The sequence below is a fragment of the Felis catus genome, chromosome B3, assembly GCF_018350175.1.
Source record: "Felis catus isolate Fca126 chromosome B3, F.catus_Fca126_mat1.0, whole genome shotgun sequence".
Taxonomy (NCBI): domain Eukaryota; kingdom Metazoa; phylum Chordata; class Mammalia; order Carnivora; family Felidae; genus Felis; species Felis catus.
In genome coordinates, this window is record NC_058373.1 from 32,753,762 (window position 1) to 32,776,195 (window position 22,434).

At 36.2% G+C, this 22,434-nt stretch overlaps 1 protein-coding gene and 1 pseudogene across 8 annotated transcripts in view; both read right to left on the reverse strand.

The window, feature by feature from the left end:
* Positions 1 to 22,434, reverse strand: part of NEO1 (neogenin 1) — a 240,748-nt gene that overhangs the window by 94,472 nt on the left and 123,842 nt on the right. For all 8 annotated transcript variants that reach the window (XM_023255073.2, XM_023255081.2, XM_023255080.2 and 5 more), the window contains exons 6-7: positions 15,751 to 15,905; positions 14,067 to 14,187 (exon numbers count right to left, since the gene is read on the reverse strand). In XM_023255073.2, the coding sequence (XP_023110841.1) occupies positions 14,067 to 14,187; positions 15,751 to 15,905 (276 nt within the window). The remainder of the gene's footprint in view (positions 1 to 14,066; positions 14,188 to 15,750; positions 15,906 to 22,434) is intronic.
* LOC109500580 lies at positions 5,644 to 11,078 on the reverse strand (annotated as a pseudogene).

Genomic DNA, 22,434 nt, shown 5'->3' on the forward strand with positions numbered 1-22,434 from the left:
TTAATGTTGACTACTAAATTCCCATTCAGTAGCTTTGCCTTTGTACATTCTTTCAAATTACTATTACCCTAGAGTTACAGAGTGCTTATGATTTACAATATGCTTTACATATACAGCTGACCCTTGAACAATATGGGTTTGAACTGCACTGGTCCACTTACACACAATTTTTTTTTTAATAAACACAGTATAGTACCTCAAATGTATTTTCTCTTCCTTCTTTTCTTTTCTTTTAAGTAGGCTTCATGCCCGGCACAGAGCCCAATGTGGGACCTGAACTCGAGACACCAAGATCAAGACCCGAGATGACATCAAGAGTCAGAGGCTCAACTGACTGTGCCATCCAGGTGCCCCTCCTTATTATTTTCTTAACAGTTTCTGTCCTCTAACTTACTTTATTGTAAGAATGTAGTCTAAAATACACATAACATATAAAACATGTGTTAATTGACTGTTTACTACTAAAGGCTTCCAGCCAACAATAGGTTATTACTAGTTAAGTTTCTGGGGAGTCAAATTATACGCAGATTTTTGATTGTGCAGAGGTCAGTGCCCCTAACCTCCATGTTGTTCAAGGGTCAACTTTATTAGTCTATTTGCCCCTCAGAAGTGTGCTGTGCAGAGATTACTGTTTATACTTATAGATAAGGAAAATGATACTCAGAGAGATTAACTACCTCATCTGTAGTGGGGCTGGGACATGAAGCCAGTAATTCAGGTCGTTTGTATGAGGTTTGTGTCATTATACACATTATGGCAGGTAACTGGCAACGCCTCAGTCTTTCTGCAAACAATGTATCTATTTTAATACAAATAACTATATTTGTTTGAAATATCTATTTTAAACAAAAATATTCAAAATGCATCTTATAGTTAGTGCATATATTTCTGTAACAGCTGCATTTAACAGAATATTTGAGTGATAAGGAAGTCATATAATCTAAATCCTCCATTTTACAGAAAATTAAAATCAGAGAATTTCAGTACCTGATCCAATCATTCAGCAAGTTAATGGCAGACAAGAACCAGAACCAAGACATTGACATTAGATGCATTTTCAATCACAGTAAGTTCCTGGACATGGAATTCATGATTAAGAAGTCAAATTTCATCACAGTTGTCTTGAGTTAAAACTTTTCTTAAATTTATAATTACTGCTACAAGAAGGTAAAATAACTGATTAGAATTTATCCTTTGATTAAAATCAACACCAACTATCACACATCCTAGCGCTTCAGATTTAAAATATTCCACTAATGACTAATGATTTCCTGCTACCTAGCCAACTTTTAATCATGCCAGGCCTTAGTCACTTATTCCAGAACTTCTATTATTCAGTATTTACCTTAGATACCACGTGGAATTTTTCTGCAAATGTTTCTGTCACACACAAAAAAAGTGAAGTTCAATATGTATCCTTATCTACCATGGCCATAATATCCTAGAAGTCATTTAATGAACTGGTGAAGTATGAATTTCCTTTACTAAAAACAAGTTCATGTTACTCCCTTTTCACCAGCCCATCTTCCCTTACTGGAACTACAACTGACAATTATCAGACTTGATATGAATGAGTGTACAAAGAAAAACATTCTTGTGTTTTTAAATTTAAATCTTACAAGATAATTTTGGAATCTATTTTTAAATTCAAAGTGACAGGAAGAAAGGCTAATAAAAAGTTAATGGACAAAACACATTTTACTTAATTCTTACTATCTTAACTGCAATACTTCATAATGCCAATACTTAAAGTCATTCAGTAGACAATAAGACATAGAAAGTACTTTGGCACAAAATGACAGATAATATTAATTTAACTGGCAGCAAATAAAAATAATACTGCTGTAACTATTTTTAAAACTACAAGAGATTCTAAAATCGACAGTTGCTGTTCCTAGAAATGCATAAAGTAAATATTAAAAACAGCACGGGGGGTGGGGAGAGAAGAGAGGGAAGTAAACCACAAGAGAATATTGAATGATAGAAAACAAACTGTGGGTTGATAGAGGGAGGTGGGAGGGGGATTGTCTAGATGGGTGATGGGTACTAAGAAGGGCACTGGTTGTGATGAGCACTGGGTATTGTATGTAAGTGATGAATCACTGAGTTCTACTCATGAAACCAATCTTGCACTGTATGTTAACCAAAAATCTTTAAAAAGTACTCCCAACACACATGAAATTCAATATTTTAAGAAAGCTATGCTTGGCATTGACTCATATTGTATGAGAAATAGAGTAGAATAATGACTACTAGGGACTGAAGGCAGGGGAAATAGGGAAATGTTGGTCAAAAGGTACCAACTTCCACTTACAAAGGAGTAAGATCTGGTGCTGTAATGTGCAGCACGGTGACTCTAATAAACAATACTGTTGTGGTGTTGAAAGTTGTAGGAGGGGTGAGCTCACCATGTTCTCACCAGAACAATAACAAAATGGCGGTTATGTGAGGTAGAGAATGTGTTAACTAACCTTACTGTGCTAAACATTTTGCAACATGTACAAATCATCACATTATACACCTTAAATTTACACAACATTGAATGTTAATTATATCTCAATAAAGCTGGAGGAAAAAAAAGAAAGGTATGTTTCAAACATACTCATTCTCAAATTCTAATTCCCAATTAGAAATTCTGTTTTCTAGTGTATTTGCATACATGTTCCATATATTTTAATTATAATTACAAAGTTTCATTTAACATTCCAAGGTGATAATTAACTTAAACCCGAACCGTCCAAATTATATCGGAGGCCAACTGTGGGTACTCGAAACTACCTTCTTGCAATGAAGCACTAGCCAGCAGACGGTAGCCAGTGGGCAGTAGAAAATTCCCCCTACAAAAATAAGGCTCAGTCTCAAAGACGCTCAAATACTTTCAATATTATTTTTAAACCTGATGCATGAAGGTAAACATCATCTTAAGATTCTTTCCACTTTCAATAATTTACTCCATGGGGTTTCTGGTATTTAAACGTCTCTCGGATGTTAGCCACAAAGATGTGCTAGCAAACTCTCTTGTAGTTGGTAGTTCTTCTGTTAACAGCTCCTCTCTGGAGTCCGTCACCATGACACATCGAGTTACACGCTACGTCTGACGTTCTTCTGTTACCCTTATATCCTTCACTCTCCTGCCCTTCTTCTGCCTTTCTCTACCTACCCCCACTTTTTTCATTTTAAAACTTTTAACTGAAACAGACTTCCAGAGACCAGAAATAACTTAGGATCACAAAGTATCAGGGTTGAACGATTCCTCTCATTTATGTCCATGTTCAGCAAACTTCTGTAAAGGGCTAGAATGAGTATTTCAGACGTGGTGGGATATGTGGTCTGTGTCTAAACTACTCATCTCTGCCATTGTAGTGTGAAAACAACTACAGACCAGACACAGACAATCAGTAAACAAGCGTGGCTGGGTCTCAAAGCTTTACTTACAAAAACAGGAGGTTGGCTGGACTTGGCCTGTGGGCTGTTTGCCAACATCACTTTTGTCCATCCACCTTTGAATATCTCTACATCAATGTATCCCAAATTGTGCCCTTTAAGATATTAATGAGTGTACATTAAAAAAGACAAAAGCTCCATAGTCAAACAGATTTGGGAATGCTATATACTTGCATTCTATTTTACTCTTGGAGATTCACAATGGTAATGAATGCAAAGGGAGAGGCTCCAAGCGGGCCAGTTTCGATCCTTCCTCCTCCAGGCTGCTCAGGCCTCTAATACTTGTCCTACCAAATCAGGGGTAGCAGTGAGTCTACCGGAAATTGCTTTGTTCACTTCCTGCAATACAACCCAACTCTTATGAAGGGAAGTGTTTGTAATTCTATGACGTTTTTGGCAGAAAGTCCTCAAAATTATGTGTTTGGTGTATTTTCTAAATTTTAGCACTGAAAGATAGCTTTAGTATTAAGTTAAAAAAAAATAAAACCTTTACTGATTATAGAAGGAATATATGGTTATTTCAGAAAACTGAAAAAATATTAGTATCCAAAGATAAGCACTGTTAACATTTTGGTATGGGAATATCTCCATATGTGTATATAATTGTTTAACTAAATTCAGATTATTTGGTATACATAACTTTGTATTTTACTTCTCTACTTGACATTACATAGGGAGATTTTCCTGATGTCATTAAAGAGTGTTCAAAGACACGGTTTTTAATGGCCAAATAACCTTTCCATCACAATGTTGTACTATAATTATTTTAACTACTTCCTCTATTTTGGGACATGTAAGTCATTTCCTATTCTTTCTCTCTTTATCCCTATCTTTTTCTTTTTAAAATACAAATGCTGATATTAACAGTCTTTGTCCAAATCATTGATTTCTTCCTTAGGAAAAATCCTAAAAGGGGCGCGTCTGGGTGGCTCAGTTAAGTGTCTGACTTTGGCTCGGGTCATGATCTCACTGTCTGTGAGTTCGAGTCCCACATCAGGCACTGTGCCAATAGCTCAGAGCCTGGAGCCTGCTTTGGATTCTGTTCTCCCTCTCTCTCTGCCCCTTCCCCGCTGGCACTGTCTCTGTCTCTGTCTCTCTCTCAAAAATAAAATAATTTTTAAAAAATCCTAAAAGAACAATTAATGGGTTGAGTCAGTAATGTTTAACATATAATTGTCAAAATGGTGTTAGTAAATGATGTAACAATTTATATTTTTGCTGAGTGAAAGCAAAGCACAACCCCTAATCACACACTAACCAACCATTATAAACTAATAATTCATTAGAAGATATAAAATCTTCATTAGGCAAAAATGACATCTCACTGACTTAATCTTGTATCTTTGATAGTGAAGTGGAACATACGTGGTGTTTAGAAATTATCTTTATCTTTGCTCTATTGTGAATTGTAAGCTTATGTTAGTTATTTGTGCGCATTCTTACATAGTCAGAATATTAAACTTCTTCCCTACCTTGTTTCTTAATTTAGTTATACTTTCTATGAAGAAGAATTAAGTTTTTACACCCTAAAATACCAAATTTCCATCTGTATTCTCTCTTACCTCTTTTATATGTAAAAGCAAATGGCAAGACTCTTCTGTCATCTTTCAACATTTTTATGGATTCAATTAAAAGTTTAACTCTCTCTCTCTCTCTCTTTTTAATGTTTATTTATTTTTGAGACAGAGAGAGACAGAGCATGAACAGGGGAGGGTCAGAGAGAGGGAGACACAGAATCCGAAGCAGGCACCAGGCTCTGAGCTGTCACCACAGAGCCCGACACAGGGCTTGAACTCATGGACCGTGAGATCATGACCTGAGCTGAAATCAGACGCTTAACCGACCAAGCCATCCAGGCGCCCCAACTCTCTCTATATTTTATTTTGACATTAAGATAAACACATAATGTAATTCTTTACAAAACACCAATTATCCACATATCAAGTAATGCAGGTTTCTTTCAATCCACACTGATTTGTGATTTCACGTTTTCATACATTCAAATATAAAGTGCTATTTCTGCTATATAAATTTCTTTTTCTAGCTTCTTATAGGCCATATTTTTTAAATGATGTGTATAAGACTGAGATAAAAGAAGATTTTTATTTTCATTTTTTAAAAATGTTTATTTCTAAAGAGAGAGAGAGAGATGCGAAGGGGCAGAGAGAGGTAGACAGAGGATTTGAAGTGGGCTCTGTGCCGATAGCACAGAGTCTGATGGGGAGCTTGAACTCACAAGCCGCGAGATCATGACCTGAGCCAAAGTTGGACACTTAACCAACTGAGCCACCTAGGCGCCCCAATAAATGCTATCTTTAAGTAGATAAAGTAAGAGGCTGAGATGTAAGTCCACAGAAAATTGTGGTGATTTAAGGTAGAAACAAAAATGAATTTTTTGATTAAGAAAATAACACATGGCAAGAAACTTACCCAAAGATTATAGTGATGGTATCCATGCAGATCTTCAAGACAGTATGCAAAGATGAACTTTAGTTGACTAAGACAATAGTCTGAAGGCAAAAAAATATGACTAGACAATATATGATCCCTTAAAACTCCACTTACTAAAGAGAGAGTTAGGGAGTTTTAATTTACAATAGTGTGAAAGACTGCTACATAAAAGTTGGGGACAAAATATTCACTACATACAAGAAAATAAAATATTTAGCTGCCTTAATTTATAGCAAGAGTTTGATTAAAACTCTTAAAAAACCTAGCAAAACCAAAGCCTGTTATGTTCTTCCTCAACCTTTTTCCTGAGCTTCTGACATGAACTGCTCCTGATTCTAGACATTTTTAACTAGTTTTCTTCTATTCTAACCTAAACTCAACACTCCTAACCAAACTAGCTCTATTACCTTCCTTTTCAAATTCATTGGCATAAAGTTGTTTCTAATATTCCCTATGTCCTCTTAAAGTCTATAGGATTTGTAATGACATCCTCCTTTTCAATCCTGATACTGATATTTTTTTGTTTTTCTTGATCAGTGTAAACATATTCCAATTAAATTTATTTTTTCAAAAAACTAGTTAGTAACTAGTTAGTAACTAGTAAACAGCTGTTAGTACTGTTTCTGTTTCATTTGTGTTCTTTATCATTTTCTTCTTCTGAATGCTTTAGATTTAATTCGTTTTTAATCTAGCTTTTAAAAGCTTCCTTCAAAATGCCACTTTATCTGCATTCTAAAAATTTTGATAAGGAGTATTTTCGTTTAGTTAAAAGTATCTTCTAATTCATTGTGACTTGTTCTTTGACACATGGGTTATTTAGAAGGCTGTTTAATTCCCAAATATTTCTGAATTTTCTAGTCTCTGTTATTGAGTTTTGGTTTTAATGCCATTGAGGTCCAAGAATATACTTTGGATGATTTAAATGCTGTTAAATGTTTTGAGACTTGTTTTAAGGCCTAAGCCATTTACATTTAATGCAATAATTGATACACAGATTTGAATCTACTATTGTGCTAGTTGTTTTTTATTTGTCCATTTGTTCTTTGTTCCCTTTTTCTCCTCTTTTCCTTATTTTAGACTAATTTTTAAGATTCCATTCTATTTCCACTGTTTACTTGTTAGCTAAATCTCCTTCTCTACTTTTTAGTAGTTTCCCTAAGTTTTACGATATGCATTTTTAAATTATCACAGTCCACTTCATATATTATAATTTGATATGTAATAAAGGGATCTTACAACAGTTTATTTTTAATCCTACTGTACTCTGTTTTGTCATACATTTTAATTTTATAGGTTATAAACTATTTTTCTTTAGACCAGAGATCAGCAAACAAGGACCTGCCACCTCTTTTTGCAAATAAAGTTTTACTGAAAAGTCGAAGTTGATTTATATGCTTGATTTCATGCTACAAGGGCAGAACTGAGTAGCTGTGACAGATACTGGCCCATAAAATTTAAAACATTTATGGTCTAGACCTTTACTGAAATATCGGTGGTCCCTAGTTTAGATAGTAAGTTATTTCATTAACTGCTGAAAATAAGAAAGAATTTTATATTTACTTTTCTGTTTTTAAACCACTCTCGCCTGTTTTGTTTTTTTGTGAAGACCTGTAAGTTTCTGTCGGGTATCATACTACTTCTACCTAAAGAACTTTAACATTACTTGTAGCACAGGTCTGCGGACAGTACATTTTCTCAGCTTTTGTTCTGACATGTCTTTATTGCACTTTAATTTTTAGAAGATATTTTTTGTTGGGTATATTATTTGGGTTGACTTTCTTTCCTTATAGGACTTTAAAACTGCTCCACTGCCTTCTGGCTGGCACCATTTCTGGTAAAATGTCTGCTGTAATGTTTATTTTTGTTCCTCTATGTATTTTAATTGGCACTATATTTATTTTCTGTGTGCAATACAGATTTCCTTATACACCATGTAAAGAAAACCATCTCAAATATATCCCTATTCTAAACCTACAATCCCCAACCACAGATGAACTGATCAAGGTGCTTCAGCATCGCCAGATTTACTCCCCTACAGGATATCCCTAGGGTTAGCTCTGCTTGGGTCCTCCTGTTCTGGCTCTTGCCTCACAATCACAGGTGAAACCAAGGGAAAGCCCAGAAGCATTATGAACCAGGCAGTCCTAAGAATCAATCAAGTAATATTCTTTTGGTGCAAAAGAATCCTCAGTCCAAATAGTGGATGCAAAGTCTATTCAGGCCATGTGTCTTTTTCAAAGATTTTATTAAAAGTCTTTACAGAGCAAACTCTAGATCCAGCTTCCAAGGAGACCCTGTTATGCTGTGGGTACTGGCTACAGCATGGCAGGTAGCTCTGGCTTCCCACTCTTATGTTCCAAGATGGGAGTGGTGGGCAATAACTCATCTTTGGGTTCCATAGTGCTCACATGATCAGGCAGGGTCTTTGTGGGGCCAGTCTTGCCATGTGAATCCCAGGGAAGCATGATCTTCATTTTGATGCCCAGCACACTCTGTCGGAGCATCGCATGGCATACAGCAAGCAGCGTCAATGTAGTAGTTAACAGGTTCCCCACTGTGAATCATCAAGCCATCTACAAACTTCACGGATTTGGTCCTCTGTCTTCAGAGTTTCCCAGACACCACATCACAGCCTTTGGCCTCACTCTCCATGATGAACCACACACCATAAGCAGGCCCTCCGCACAGCAGGGCATCCTAGGAGTTTTGTAACACGGAGACTGCCTGGGCAATAGCATACAGACCTCCAGTGGCCACCTTTTTAGCATAAAGCTCTACATTGCTCTCAGGGGAGCCAAACCTCTTCTGAACCACAGTGGTCAATTCCTGGATCCACCGGCCCTTCTCACCAAGAACATTCTGTGTCCTGGTGGCCAAGATAATGATTTCAGTCCTGGTTGGTGTAATTAAGACCTCACCTCTGGAGGAGCCATCTTCAGCCAGCTCCCAAGTGACAAACTCGTTCAATCCAGCTTTGAAGAGGCCAACGGCAACAACCTTCCTCTTCTTAGAAATTTGCACCATCTTGCCACCGCGTGCCACCGAAGGAAAAAGTCCTCTGTATCTTTTTAAAACTTTCTGGCTGCCTTCAAGACTTCTTCATTATGTTTGGTCTTCAGTAATTTAACTATGATGCATATAGGTGTGTCTTCTTTTATTACTACTACTACCACTATTATTATTATCATTAGCTTGCGTGGGGCTATCTTAGCTTCTTCTTTGACCTGTGGTATGGTCTTGTTCATTTTTTTAATTCAAAATTTTGGCCATTATCTATTCAAATATTTATTTTTTTCTGTTCTGTTCTTGTTCTCTTTGTGAGGCTCCAATTTGTTAAACCATCTTATATTTTCCCATCTTAGATACTCTGTTCATTCTCTCTTTTTCTTTTATTTCAGTTTAAATAATTTATATTGAACTATCTTCAAGTTGATGGACTATTTTCTCAGCTGTCGTGAGCCCAATGATCACCCTGAGTAAATGCTTCATCTCTGATACTATTATTTTTAATAATTTCGCTTCCTCTGGTTATAGAACCCTTTCACTCTCTGGACAAATGCAAATATAGTATCTTCATGGTTTCCATCTTTCTGCCAAAATTCCTCCTCTGTTCAGTCATCTACCTTTTCTACTAACTCCTTTAATATACTAATAATAATTAAAGTCCCTGTCTGATTGTTCCAATATCTGGGCCTCCTTAATTTGGTTCTGTTGAATGTTTATCTATCAACAAAGGGCCAGTTTTCCCTTGCTCTGTTTATGTCCAATAATTTTTTATTGAATGCTGAGCAGAGACTGAGATAATTATTATTTGCACTTGGAACATGGCATATCTATTCTGTCAAGCCATTAGTGTGGAGGAGTTAAATCAATTTAGATAGGAATTGAACTTGGTATAGATTTTACTATTGTTTTAGTTACCTTCAGCACACCATAGATTTCAAATTCTTCTAATGGTGGACTACCATTATCTTGTGCTTAAGAAGAGAGATGAAGGGGAGTTCTTCAATTTACCTGTTTTCCTCTCAGCTTTCAACTATTTCTACATAACTCTATGACACAGGGATCTCTATATTCTTGACCTTCCCCCAGCAGTAGAAAGCTTTTTTTGTCTATTGCTCGGTGGTAGGGCAGGTAGGATTTTCAATTGTCCTTGGTCAGCCTCAGTATTAGGCAGGTCCTGCGCATCAGAGGGTTCCTCCCTCGGGAAGCAGAAGGGTTTGGCTTCTCATCTTCCCCCCATAAATTTATGAAATAAGGCTTTCGGCCCCTCCTGCACTGGTTTGAGGCTTAAAGGAGTTTGAGTAAATGAGAGTGGTTTTGTACCTATCTATCAGCAGCTACAGATTACCTCTTTTACCTCTTCACCACCAAAATGACTGTTCTTTTTTCTTTTTAACGTTTATTTATTTTTGAGACAGAGATAGGGTGTGCATCGGGGAGGGGCAGAGAGTGGAGGGAGACAGAATCTGAAGCAGGCTTGAGGCTCCAAGGTATCAGCACAGAGCCTGACGTGGGGCTCAAACCCACAAACTTCAAGATCATGACCTGAGCCGAAGTTAGCTTAACCGACTGAGCCACCCAAGCGCCCCCAAAATGACTTTTCTCAAGTCTCTGACTTGCCTCCAGTCTTCACAATGAGTATCTTGTGGAGTTCCAGGGATATGTATTTGCAAGCCTGTATGAACTTCCCTTTCATCTGGGGCCCTGAGGTATTCCAAACTAGTTCATGCTTAGTCTTTAACTATCACATAAAACTTTAGCTGATTTCTTCTTATCCACTCTTACAGCAGCCAACTCTTTCGTGCTCTGCCAAAGGTGAAACAATTAATGGCCCATTCCTTGGGGACAGGAGAGTGTTCAATTCTTTGGAATTTAATTTACTTGGCTGCTTTGCAAGCTCAGCTCTTTGATGGACTCAGAAAAATTATGATTTTGTAAATCATCCAGCTTTTTTATTGTAGGTGAGAGTGGGATGTTCTATGTCCACTATCTATACCTGAGTAGAAGTCCCCTTCCACTTCCGTCCACCTTCCTTTTCTATTGTGGAAAGGCATCACCACTCTTCTAGCCGCCCAGAAAAAGCCCGGGAAGTATTTCTAACTTTTCTATAATAATGTTTAATATCCAATCAGTTGATAAAGTCTGGATTAAATAAATCACTAATATATATATATATATATATATATATATATATATATATATATATTAACGTTTATTTATTTTTGAGACAGAGAGAGACAGAGCATGAACAGGGGAGGGGCAGAGAGAGAGGGAGACACAGAATCTGAAACGGGCTCCAGGCTCTGAGCTGTCAGCCCAGAGCCCGACGCGGGGCTGGAACTCACGGACCGTGAGATCGTGACCTGAGCCGAAGTCAGACGCTTAACCGACTGAGCCACCCAGGCGCCCCATATATTTTTTATTAGGATCCTTCCTATTTTTCTAGTATAACTACTTACAATGGTCTTTTTATAACAATATTCCTTCAACTAGATGCCCCCTTCAATCTGCCACCTATTTCTTTTCTTGGGTGTTGTGGGATGGTTGTATTTTCATTTTTTGGCTTTTTACGTTTTTATTTTAATTCATTAGTTAGCACACAGTGTTATATTAATTTCAGATGGACTTCTTCTAAATAAACCTGACTGTATCATCAGACTGCCTAACTACAGTATTGTTTTGACTATTTACAATCAAGGCCATGATCAATCTGATCTTATTCTGTCTTTACAGGCTACCTTCCTACAGGTATAGGTATTCTACTCTATTTTCATACTGACCCAAGCCCTTTTTTTAACATTTGGAAATCTTATAATTCAAGGCCTATTACAAAGGGGACACTTTCCATGAAAAAACGTCCATGATCGCACAGACAGAATTCCTCTCTTCCAAACTCTCTTCCAAACTATACTGCTTTATTTGTACTATAAAAATAACACTTATTATGGACTAGTATTAAATTGTACACATCTCTTACATCCTTTACAATATTATAAACTCCAGACAGAGATCAGACCTTATAAACTGTTATATTCTCTTTTTAGCTTTTCCACATACATATTTATCTTGCAAATTAAAATAGCAAAATTAATAACATGCCACTTCCTTCCTTATAATCCATGCATTCTTAATTCATCCCTGACAAGGCTACTAAAAAATTTTGCCAGCCTGGAAATGTTGTCTGGTTTTGAAATGTTGTCTCAAAAAGGAAAAAAACACACACTGCGACTATAATGATCATGCCACCCATTTTCAGAGGAAAACCCAATTAGGTTTAGCTTAGGGACCTCCTAGCAAAGCCAACCATCTTTACTATTAAATCTGTAATGGTGATCTCAAACACAAATATACTGCAATCTCTTTATTAGTTCCACGTAAATCACCCCAAGAGACTCACAAATTTTACCAAGGGAAACCACTGCCGCTGATAAAAAGAAACAAGCCTATCTACCTTCGTGCCTGGTTTGGTAATCATACTCAGGCACTTTGCCAAGATGGAAAAGTAAGAAGTTTCTACTAAATCATTTTCAATAAATAGGGAAAGGTATAGTCACAAACAGATACAGGAAGAAAAAGAACAGTTCTAATATTTTATTCCTTTTTGTAACAGTACTCTTAAATACATTTTCGAGAAAGAGCATGTAAAAATCCTATATGCTATTTTAGTGAAAAGCCGGGGTAGGTGCCATCTTTGCCACTTAGCTTTCCCAAAGAGGCTATGTGGCTGGGGCCACACTGGAACCTGAACTTCATTTGACTCAGATACCAGATTACATGTCAAAAGCTTTATCTCCTCCATGTACTCTTGAGAACTGCACAAAATGAAAAATGCTCCTTGCTAAAACAAACAATACATCCAACAGGTATCCTTATCAATTTGACACAGAACTGTTATCCAACAATTCAACTTCTAGTAATTTAGTGTGAGAAAATAATCATGTAAAGAAGCTCAGCACAGCACTGTTCATAATGGTAAAACATAAGAAACAATTTAAATATTAATAGGGAATCACTTATACAAAACAAAGTGCATATATACTGTTCAACAGTGGAAAATGTTGACATAGATCTATGTGTTTACTGACATGAGAAGACATCCACAGCATGCTGTTCTAAGCAAATGTGTTATTCAACCACATACACATCTGTGCATGCTCATATGTAGTACTCCTAGAAGGCACGATATGGGGCATGTGCCATTACCAATTTATTGCCTCTCAACTCCGAAGTCATACTTTATTGCCTGCTCTGCAAAAATGAAGCTGGCCCATTTATCTACCTTTCCTCTGCAGCGGACATATGTTTTAAATTTTATTAGTATAGGGTGCTTCTCCCAACACTCCAACCCCTCAGGTGGTTTTGTAGCAGAAAGCCTTCAGGGAGACACCCCCTTGTGACTGGTCTTCTCTAGCACACTAGATACTGGGTTTTGAGCAGGGTTTGACAGCATAATAGCACAGCAATTACTCTGTTGTCCAGTGAGACATGGCCACACTCTCTCCAACACGGTCTGGATTTTAGTCCTGAGGGGTTGAACACTCTCTCTCAGACCTACAGGTTGTGGCTGCTCTTTATATCTGCCATTCTTATATTCACTAGAGTTCTCTTTACTTCTTGCTAGCCAACCCTTTGTTACTTTAATCCCATTATAGTTCATAGTTCTGTGTATTAACGATCATCTGTTCAAATTATTGTGTGGTTTCCCCATCGACTTTGACTGATATAGAGTAGGGTTTTTTTTCCCCCTTTTTACTTTTCAATGTTGTCTGATCTTATAATAAGCAATTTTTGTGCATAATCAGAAAAGGCAAGTTATTTTTATTTTGGAAAAATTTAATGTAAAATAAACATTACCTCAAGTAAAGTTTTTCTATTTTAATAGAGCAGAAATATATTTGTAAAATTAAAATAACTGAAATGTGAAGAACATTCATGTAAGTCTAATTTTACAGTTTTCCTTTTCAACATTCTCCAAAGTTGTGTTTCTAGGCCATTTTAAGCAACAGAAATTATTTAGACTGCTTTCTCTTCCTCGTAGCTATGCCATATACTGGCCTTTACAAACAGGATATTAATCACGGGGTATCCCAGAGTAATAGGTACTGTGACAGGTACTAGTTCCTCGACACAGTCAGCCTCTTTCATTTTACTATTTCAGCCCCTCTTACCATGTTCAAGGATTATCAGTTGGGCTCCAGCTTGTACATTTCCAACATCATTCTCAGCAATGCATTGGTAGAACCCTTCATCTGATTTCACCAGACCCAAAACTTGAAGATTATGTTCCTTCTGAGAAAGAAAAACATAAACAAAATGTTATGATTCAACTGATGAACAATAGTTGAAAATCTCAAGAGGATGCTCTTTCTGGGGAGGAAGAACAAGTAAAATGGTATGATTCAGCTATCAAAATATCTATGTACCTATTAACTGAATTTTATTGACAAGGTACTGATTTAACTGCCTAGAACAGGAAACACTGTAACTAACCAATTAAGAACTTAATCCTTATGGAAAGTAATACCTACAATGTTTGAAAACCTACATCTTTGTCTGGAAAAATACCTGACATACAATACCACGTGACCACAGCAAAAGTCTGAATTTATGAATTCAAGGCACTTTCTTAAAATTGTCTCTAATATCATTAGTTGTAACAGATTAGACCACGATAAGTTAAGGGAGGCCACATATATACGACTTCCCTTAAATTATAAAGTAATATAAATGTCAAATACTGTTGTTATTAATATGGTTTTAAGATTTTTAAGAATACTGTGAAAATGATAAAAGAGTAAAAAAATGCCAATTTAGCTGTAACACACTGCTTTTTAATTAAATACTTGTGAATTACTTTTTATAACATACAAGATTATGCACTTCAAAACAGAAACTATATTCTTACTAAGAATGAATCACTAATGAGAGAAATTTTTAATAAGACATTATATCATTAACAACCATAATTACTTCTGATTATTTCTATGAATGTCATATATGTACCTTAAGATATGAATCCTTATTACCAAAACCTAGATATTTCTATTACTAGGATTAAAACAATGATAACAGTAGACAATATTTACTAAGCATTTAACCCTATATAAAAAACAAAAAACAATTAATGGCTCAGTATTCTTAAATAAATTTAATGCTATTTAATTCTTAAGAATTTTTTTTTATCTGTTGTCACAACCCTGGGTCATACTTATTTTGAAGGGCCTAGAATCAGTATATACGAAGGACAGATGCTGCTCTTTGAATAGAGATATGAAGAGAGCAGGTGCACACACAGGATTATCATTACCAAGAAAATAGTGACAGCTGTCTTTAAAAGTGCTAGCATGTCTGAGTAGAAATACTAGACTGCTGATCAGATCTGGATCTTAGGCTTAATTCAACTACTGACATGCTATGCGATCCCATAAAAACTACCAAAACATGTCTAGGCTCAGCTTTCTTATCAGCCAGTGAAGAGATTACGTTCTGTAATATTTTTCTATCTTCATCTGCGGTACATAAACTGGCATGTGGAAGACAACAGATCTCTTAGTGACTGCATTTAAAGACACGCAAAGGGGCGCCTGAGTGACTCAGCTGGTTAAGCGTCCAACTCAGCTCAGGTCATGATCTTGCGATTCATGAGTTCAGGCCCCATGTCGGGCTCTGTGCTGACAGCTCAGAGCCTGGAGCCTGCTTCAGATTCTGTCACTCCCTCTCTCTCTCCTTCCCCAGTCAAGTTCTGTCTCTCTCTCTCTCTCTCTTTCAAAAATAAACAAACATTAAAAAAATTAAAAGAAAATAAAGACATGTAAAGGTTTCAGAGATAAGCGTCCTCTGAAAAATACTTACCACAATCTTAAAGTAATCACTTGGGATAACCACATCTCCATTCTTGACCCACTTCACGGTTGGAGTCGGTTTCCCAGTCACTTCACATTCGAATACGATATCCATGGACTCATGAGCATATATATTCGTCGGCTGTTTCAAGAATTCTGGTTGGACTTTAAAATAGAAAGGAAATTAGGATATTAATAAAAATAAATATAGCTAGCTATTCACATTTCAAATAATTTTTTTAAATCATAGAATTCACAGGATTTTTACTTATTATTTGAGGCTTTCACATAGTTTTATAAAAGCATGTAACATATATTCAAAACATTTGTTGGAACTCCATACATTTCTTTACGAATTGTATTTTGGTACAATTAACTGGAAGGATAATTATAAAGATAATTTCTGAGATTCCTTGTTGATAAATATATATTAAGTGGACTATATTGAAGAAATTGATATGAATATTCTCAACTGTCTAAAAATGAGTATTAAAAGACTACTTCCCTAACGTTTATACCATTTCGGAAGAACCATAACCAAAATTTTTTAAAAAACTGAGAAAACTAACATTATTTTTCTTGTCAGTCAGCTGAACAAGTAACAACAACAACAACAACAACAAACACCAAAAAAACCCAAAAAGGGAATACAAATGTCATATTAGAGGCCTTAAGTAGTTCACTCATGTAACATCCCTCATTAGTAACATCCCTCATTGCATGATATAGTTTTCAAGGGTGGGAGAAAGAGTGGCAGGACCTTCAGCAGAAAAAGTCTGAACATTCCAGTATCTCTCTCTCCCTGCCTTAAAGTTGTAAATCACTGACTTACAAATAACAGAGGAAGACTGAATTAGAAGGATAAGAATAGATCATTTAGTCAACCTCCAACCTAACGTTGTAATTTCCTATACAACATCCTTGACAAGGGGTCTCATTAATCCCTATTTCAAAATTTCAAATGATAAGCCTCCCTGTATCCGAAAGCAGCAAGTTCCACTGTAGGGTAGTTCTACCAAATGAGCAACCATGACAACAGCAAGGGTTTGCTTTTGTTTTTGTTTTTAATGGTTGAGCTAAAATGTGCTTAGCCTGCTGGGATTTTGATTGGGATTGTTAAATTTGTGGCAATTTGACATCTTAACTATACTGAGTCTTCCTTTCCTTGAATTTGATTTACCTCTCCATTTATTTAGTTCTATGGTTTCTCTCATCATTGTTTCCTAGTTTTCAATATACAAATCTTGTTCATACTTTTTTTAGGTATTTCCCTAAGGATTCTGGTGCTACTTTTTTCATACTTAATTTTTTATTTAGTTTCCAATTGTTCACTGCTAATATGATTTACGTATATAACTTTTTATCCTATGCTCATGCTGAACTCACTCATTAGATCTAGTAGCTTTTTATAGACAATTGGGGGATTATCTACATAAACAATCATGTTGTCTGTGAATAGAGACAGTTTTATTTCTTCTCTTCCAATCTGCTTTGGTCTTTTTTTTTCATTTTCTTGCCTACTCCACTGGCTAGAGGGCTAGACTGGGGCAGGTCCTGGGAACAAATCCAGGGTTAATGAAGAGTAAGAGTAGAGTAGAGCAAGTAGGTAGAACCCCAGAAACTGGTAGGAGCCAAGGATGGAAAGAACACATGATCTTAAGAAGCAACTTCCTGCTCATCATCAGTCAGACCTGTGGTACCCCAGCAGGTAACTTTCCACACACAAGCTCAGGTCTGTGGAATCTAGAAATCTCCTGTGGACCAGCTTGGCCCATGGCTGTGTTCTCTGGCAGCAATTATACCCTCTCTGAGGTCTGAATTGCAACCTTAGACTGGGATGCCCTTTTCCAAGTTTGTTCGCTCCTTTTGCTCTAGAGGTAGTACCTGCTCCTTCAGTATTCCTTAGAGTCCTTTGTCCTTTTTAGTAGTTAAAACATTTTTACTAGTTAATAATTCTTTATATTAATATTTCTTTGTTCAAATTCCTGGTGTGATTTTTGGCCCCTGACTGGACCCGGGCTAATACACTAATGTAAGTCTCATACACGCTGCCAATATTTCTTCCCAATTTTTTCTTTTGTCTTTTAACTTAAGGCACCTGTTGTTCTACTGAAATTTTCAATTTGTATGTGGTAAAATTGATCAGTTCTCCCTTTTTTGGCATCTATATTTTGTTATTCTTTCTCCAAAGGTTTTCCCTGCCTCCATACTATAAAAATATTCACTTGCAATTTCTTCTAGTAGTCTGGGAAACAATCTGGACATCACCAAGTATCCAGCTTTACATTTTTCTAAATGGCAACCTCAGTAATCCCAATAACATTACATGATTTGAAATCGTTTTTTGGTTTTAAACTTTAAAAAAAAAATTGTTTTGAGATAGAGAAAGAGAGAGAGAGAGAGAGAGAACGAGCAGGGGAGGGGTAGAGAGAAAGGGAGAGAGAATCCCAAGCAGGCTCCATGCTGGCAGCACAGAGCCCGATGTAGGGCTCAATCTCACAACCCTGAGATCATGACGGAAGCTGAAATCAAGAGTTTGACACTCAACTGACTAAGCCACCTAGGCACCCCAAAATCGTTTTAATATTAAAATCCTATGTATTCTTGAGGGGCAGTTATTTCTGGATACTATGTGGTTTCCCTGATCTGTCTATTCCTGCACTAGAGCCAAAAACTTAATGACTGTAACTACACAATATTTTAAAATATTTATTTCCTCAAAACTTTCCTCATATTGTTAGTTTTTTGTTTTGTTTTGTTTTTAATTCCAGATGAATTTAGACTCACCTTTGGTCAAGTTTATCTGCTCTTTCTCAAAGAAAACATACAAACAAGAACAACCCAGAGTTTTCATTTTAGTGCAATAAATTTTAGATGCAGGAAAAAATAACTTTTAAAGAAAAAAAAATTTTTTTTTAATTTTTTAAAGAAAAAAAAATTTTAGATGCAGGAAAAAAATATTTTCAATCCTGAGTGTTCCTTATTTAAGATTAGATGTTTAAGCTTATTTGAATATTATTCAATAATGATTTACTGTAAAGACACTGCAATGACTGAAGTCAAGAGATTTACACATGAGTTCTGGTTTTACCAGTAGACATTTTGTTGGCCATGGGTTTCAGTCTGCTCCTATACTAAATAAGGAACTCAACTGGACTATTCCTAAATACACCAAGGTCTCTAACCAACTGCAACATCATGATTTTGGTTTATATACCTAATGTATGATAATAGCTAACATTCACGAGTACTTTCCACTTCTTATCATTATTTCCCACAACCCTACTATTTAGGTCCATTTTATAGACAAGGATACTAACACACCGAGAGGCTAAGTAGCTCCATCAGGTCACAAGGCTTAGTCAGTGACAGATCTGGATTTTGAACCTAAGCAGTCTGACTTTAAACCCTATGTTCTAACTTTTTACTCGAGAGAAAGTAATAATAAACCCCATGTACTGTCATATAGCTTCCACAATTATCAACTCATGGCCATTGTATTTCATCATCTATATCCTAACCCTACCCCATGTCTTTCCCCAGGTTACTCTGAAAGCAAATCCTGGGTATCACTTTATTATATATAAGTATTTAAGTAAATTCCTCTATAAAACAAGAATTCCCATTTCTAAACAAAACTATAATACCATCCTCAGGTTGGTATCTACAATAATTTCTCAATATCATCAATTAGCCATCAATTAGTTAATTTTACTAACTGGCCTACATTTAAAAAAATGATTTATTCGAATTGGACAAACAAGGTACATTCATTGGTATTAATCTGTTGCTTACATTTCTTTTAACCTACATGTTTCCTCTTTATCTCCTATCTTTGTTTGCAATTAATTGGCTGTAGAAATCATCTGCTCTATAAAGTTTCTTGCAGTCTGTCTTTTGCTGACTGCATGCCATGGTGGTATTTAAACACATTTGTCCTGCATTTAGCAGTTAAATGTAGATGCTTGACTGGAGTTAGGCTCCTCCTCATTTTTTCAAGTCTATTTCATAAGTAGTGCCATGGTCCTTCCGTCAGGAGAGTTCATAACATGTGACCATCTCTCTTTTTGTGATGTTAGCAGTCTTATATACTGTGAAATAATAATATTCTTATTCTGTCATTCCTTCTATAAAAAAAAATCCCCTCATCAATTATTTGGTTATCCTTAAATATACCTCTCAAAGAAAGAGCAGGATAAATGTTTGATTTCTTCCCTTATCAATTTTTCAAAATAATTGTCTGGCTCTCTAATATTCTCCCAACTGAAGGGAATCACTGAAGGGTTTTTTAAAAAGTAATCTTATGATTTCATGGATTAAAATAAATTTGATTTGTTTCAATCCATGCAAGTTATTATTCTTTTGATTCACAAACTATCCCCCTTTCTGACTACTAGAAGCCTGAGTCCACTGAAAGTTCCTGAGTCCTTTTTGACACGATCCTAGTGGTCTTTGGTATTTTCTGGTCACAGTTTTAGGCCCTATTTGTGGACAAAACTAGCAATTATATACTTTTTAAATATAAAATTGATCATGATTTCATTCTGTTCTCCAATTAAATTCAAAACCATAGGTTTTAACTAGATCATAATAATTTCACATCTGTATTTCTTTTCTCTCATACTAAAAATCCATTCTCACTGACACCAACTCATATGTTTTATCTTACACTCAGTAGGCTCAGAATAATGATACCAATGTTTCCACCAACAATATAATACCAGAAAGCAGCTCAAGATTTTTGTAGTCTTTTTTGTCCTCAGCATATATCCCATTAGATATATATGGTCCAATTGGCATTTTACATTTGTTTGTAATAATAACTTTCTTTTTTTTAAATGTTTATTTGAGAGAAAGAGAGAGAATGAATCCCAAGTGGTCTCCATGCTGCCAGTGTAGAACTCCACCTGGGGCTCAATCCCACAAACCTGTGAGGTCATGACCTAAACTGAGCCACCCAGGCACCCCTGTAATAACTTTTACTTGGAATTGTAACTTTCTGTGTGGCTACACTACCAACTAGATACACATTTGGAGTCATTTGTTTCATTCTACTTTCCCCTTTCTGAAATTACTTCGTAAAATCTACAAAAGGAAGGTATACTCAAACAAGTCTTGCTTCTACCCCTGCTTTCTCCACCCTGTTCTCTCTCTTCCCCTATAGGTAGCCATTAAAAAAATTTTTTTAAGGTTCAGCCTCCCATTTTAAAACTTATGAGCAAACACACACAATTTGTCCCCACCTCTCTTCTTTAGATTAAATAGTAATGAGGGAGTGGCTAAGGACAAAGTACAAGCTAGCAGACCACCCCCTTCCCCCACGGTGGGATCTGTGTGATATTCCTCAGGCACTCCTTGTTGCCCAAGAACAAAGGAAAGGAAACAAAACAAATGGCCAACTGATAGAGATCACAGTCATACAGGACAGGAGTCTCCATCAGTTTGCAAATATCTTAGTAAATTACAAGAAAAAGGCAATCTTATCAATAACCTGATCTCCAGAAACTGTAGACTCAGTTTCCTGGAACTCTAACATCACCCTTCCATAGTGATGTAGGGAACACAGGCAAGAAGGAAACAGGTAAAATTTAATTCCCTTATAACCTGCAGCCCATTGACAAATACTTGAGGCAAATACAGAGTATAACATTTCTCCAGGAATCCTCTGCCGTCTCAATGTTAATGCCTTACTAGGGGGGAAACAACCAGCTTGATAATAGCAATGCCTCAATTTTAAGAGTCCTCTTTAGCATGTCAAAGTCCCTCTGGAGGCCTCCCAGATGCCTTTACCTCCCCAACTCCACAGTATAAAACCAGCCATTCTTCACAACCACAGTGCAGCTCCTTCTGCCCACAGGTCCTGTCCCGGTGCTTTAATAAAATCACCTTTTTGCATCAAAGACGTCTTCAAGAATTCTTGGCCGTCAGCTCTGGACCACCCCATCGTCACCCCAAAACCTCATCAGTAACACACTGAACTATCTTTGTCTGCCTTTAAAGCCTGCAATCTTAACTACTAGGGTATCACGTTTCTGAGGAAATGATGTATTATTTCTTGAGTCTCAAGGACTGAGACTCCCCGTAAGGCAGAGTAAGTAATTCTGGAAAACAGAGCAAAATCCTCTTCAAAAAATCCCAATTAATATGATTTTAGCATGCATTTTTAGTAAACAGACTTTCAAAGACTATTAGAAAAAAATTATCACAATGTTCAATTCATCATTTACTTTTTCCCTTTCGTGAATTACAAAATATAGCCTTTAAAATGTGCTCTGGATTTTAACTTCTCTGTAGATAGTATTCACACCAATTAAACACAATGTAAGAGCAGATGTTTGTGGTTGGGAAGTTAAATTGATAACCAGAGAGCAAATGAGTCAATTACCATAAGAAAATAAGCGTCGTAATGGAAGATTATGCATTTTGTTACCAAAGAGATAATTAAGCTTCAAATTCTCTTTGACAGCTCCCTATCCCTTCTAATGCCATCATCATTACAAGAATAATTTTAATTGCTAAATGCACAAGTAGAATTTAATACTAAAACATATTATACTTGCAAAATTCTTTTGCTGGAAACATCACTTAATTCCATCACTGTTTTGCAACGTTGGAAATTACCACTCAATTCAAACAGAAAACAATGTAGGGCCAACAGCAATGTTTCAAGGTTACTTTATTATGCTCTTATTTG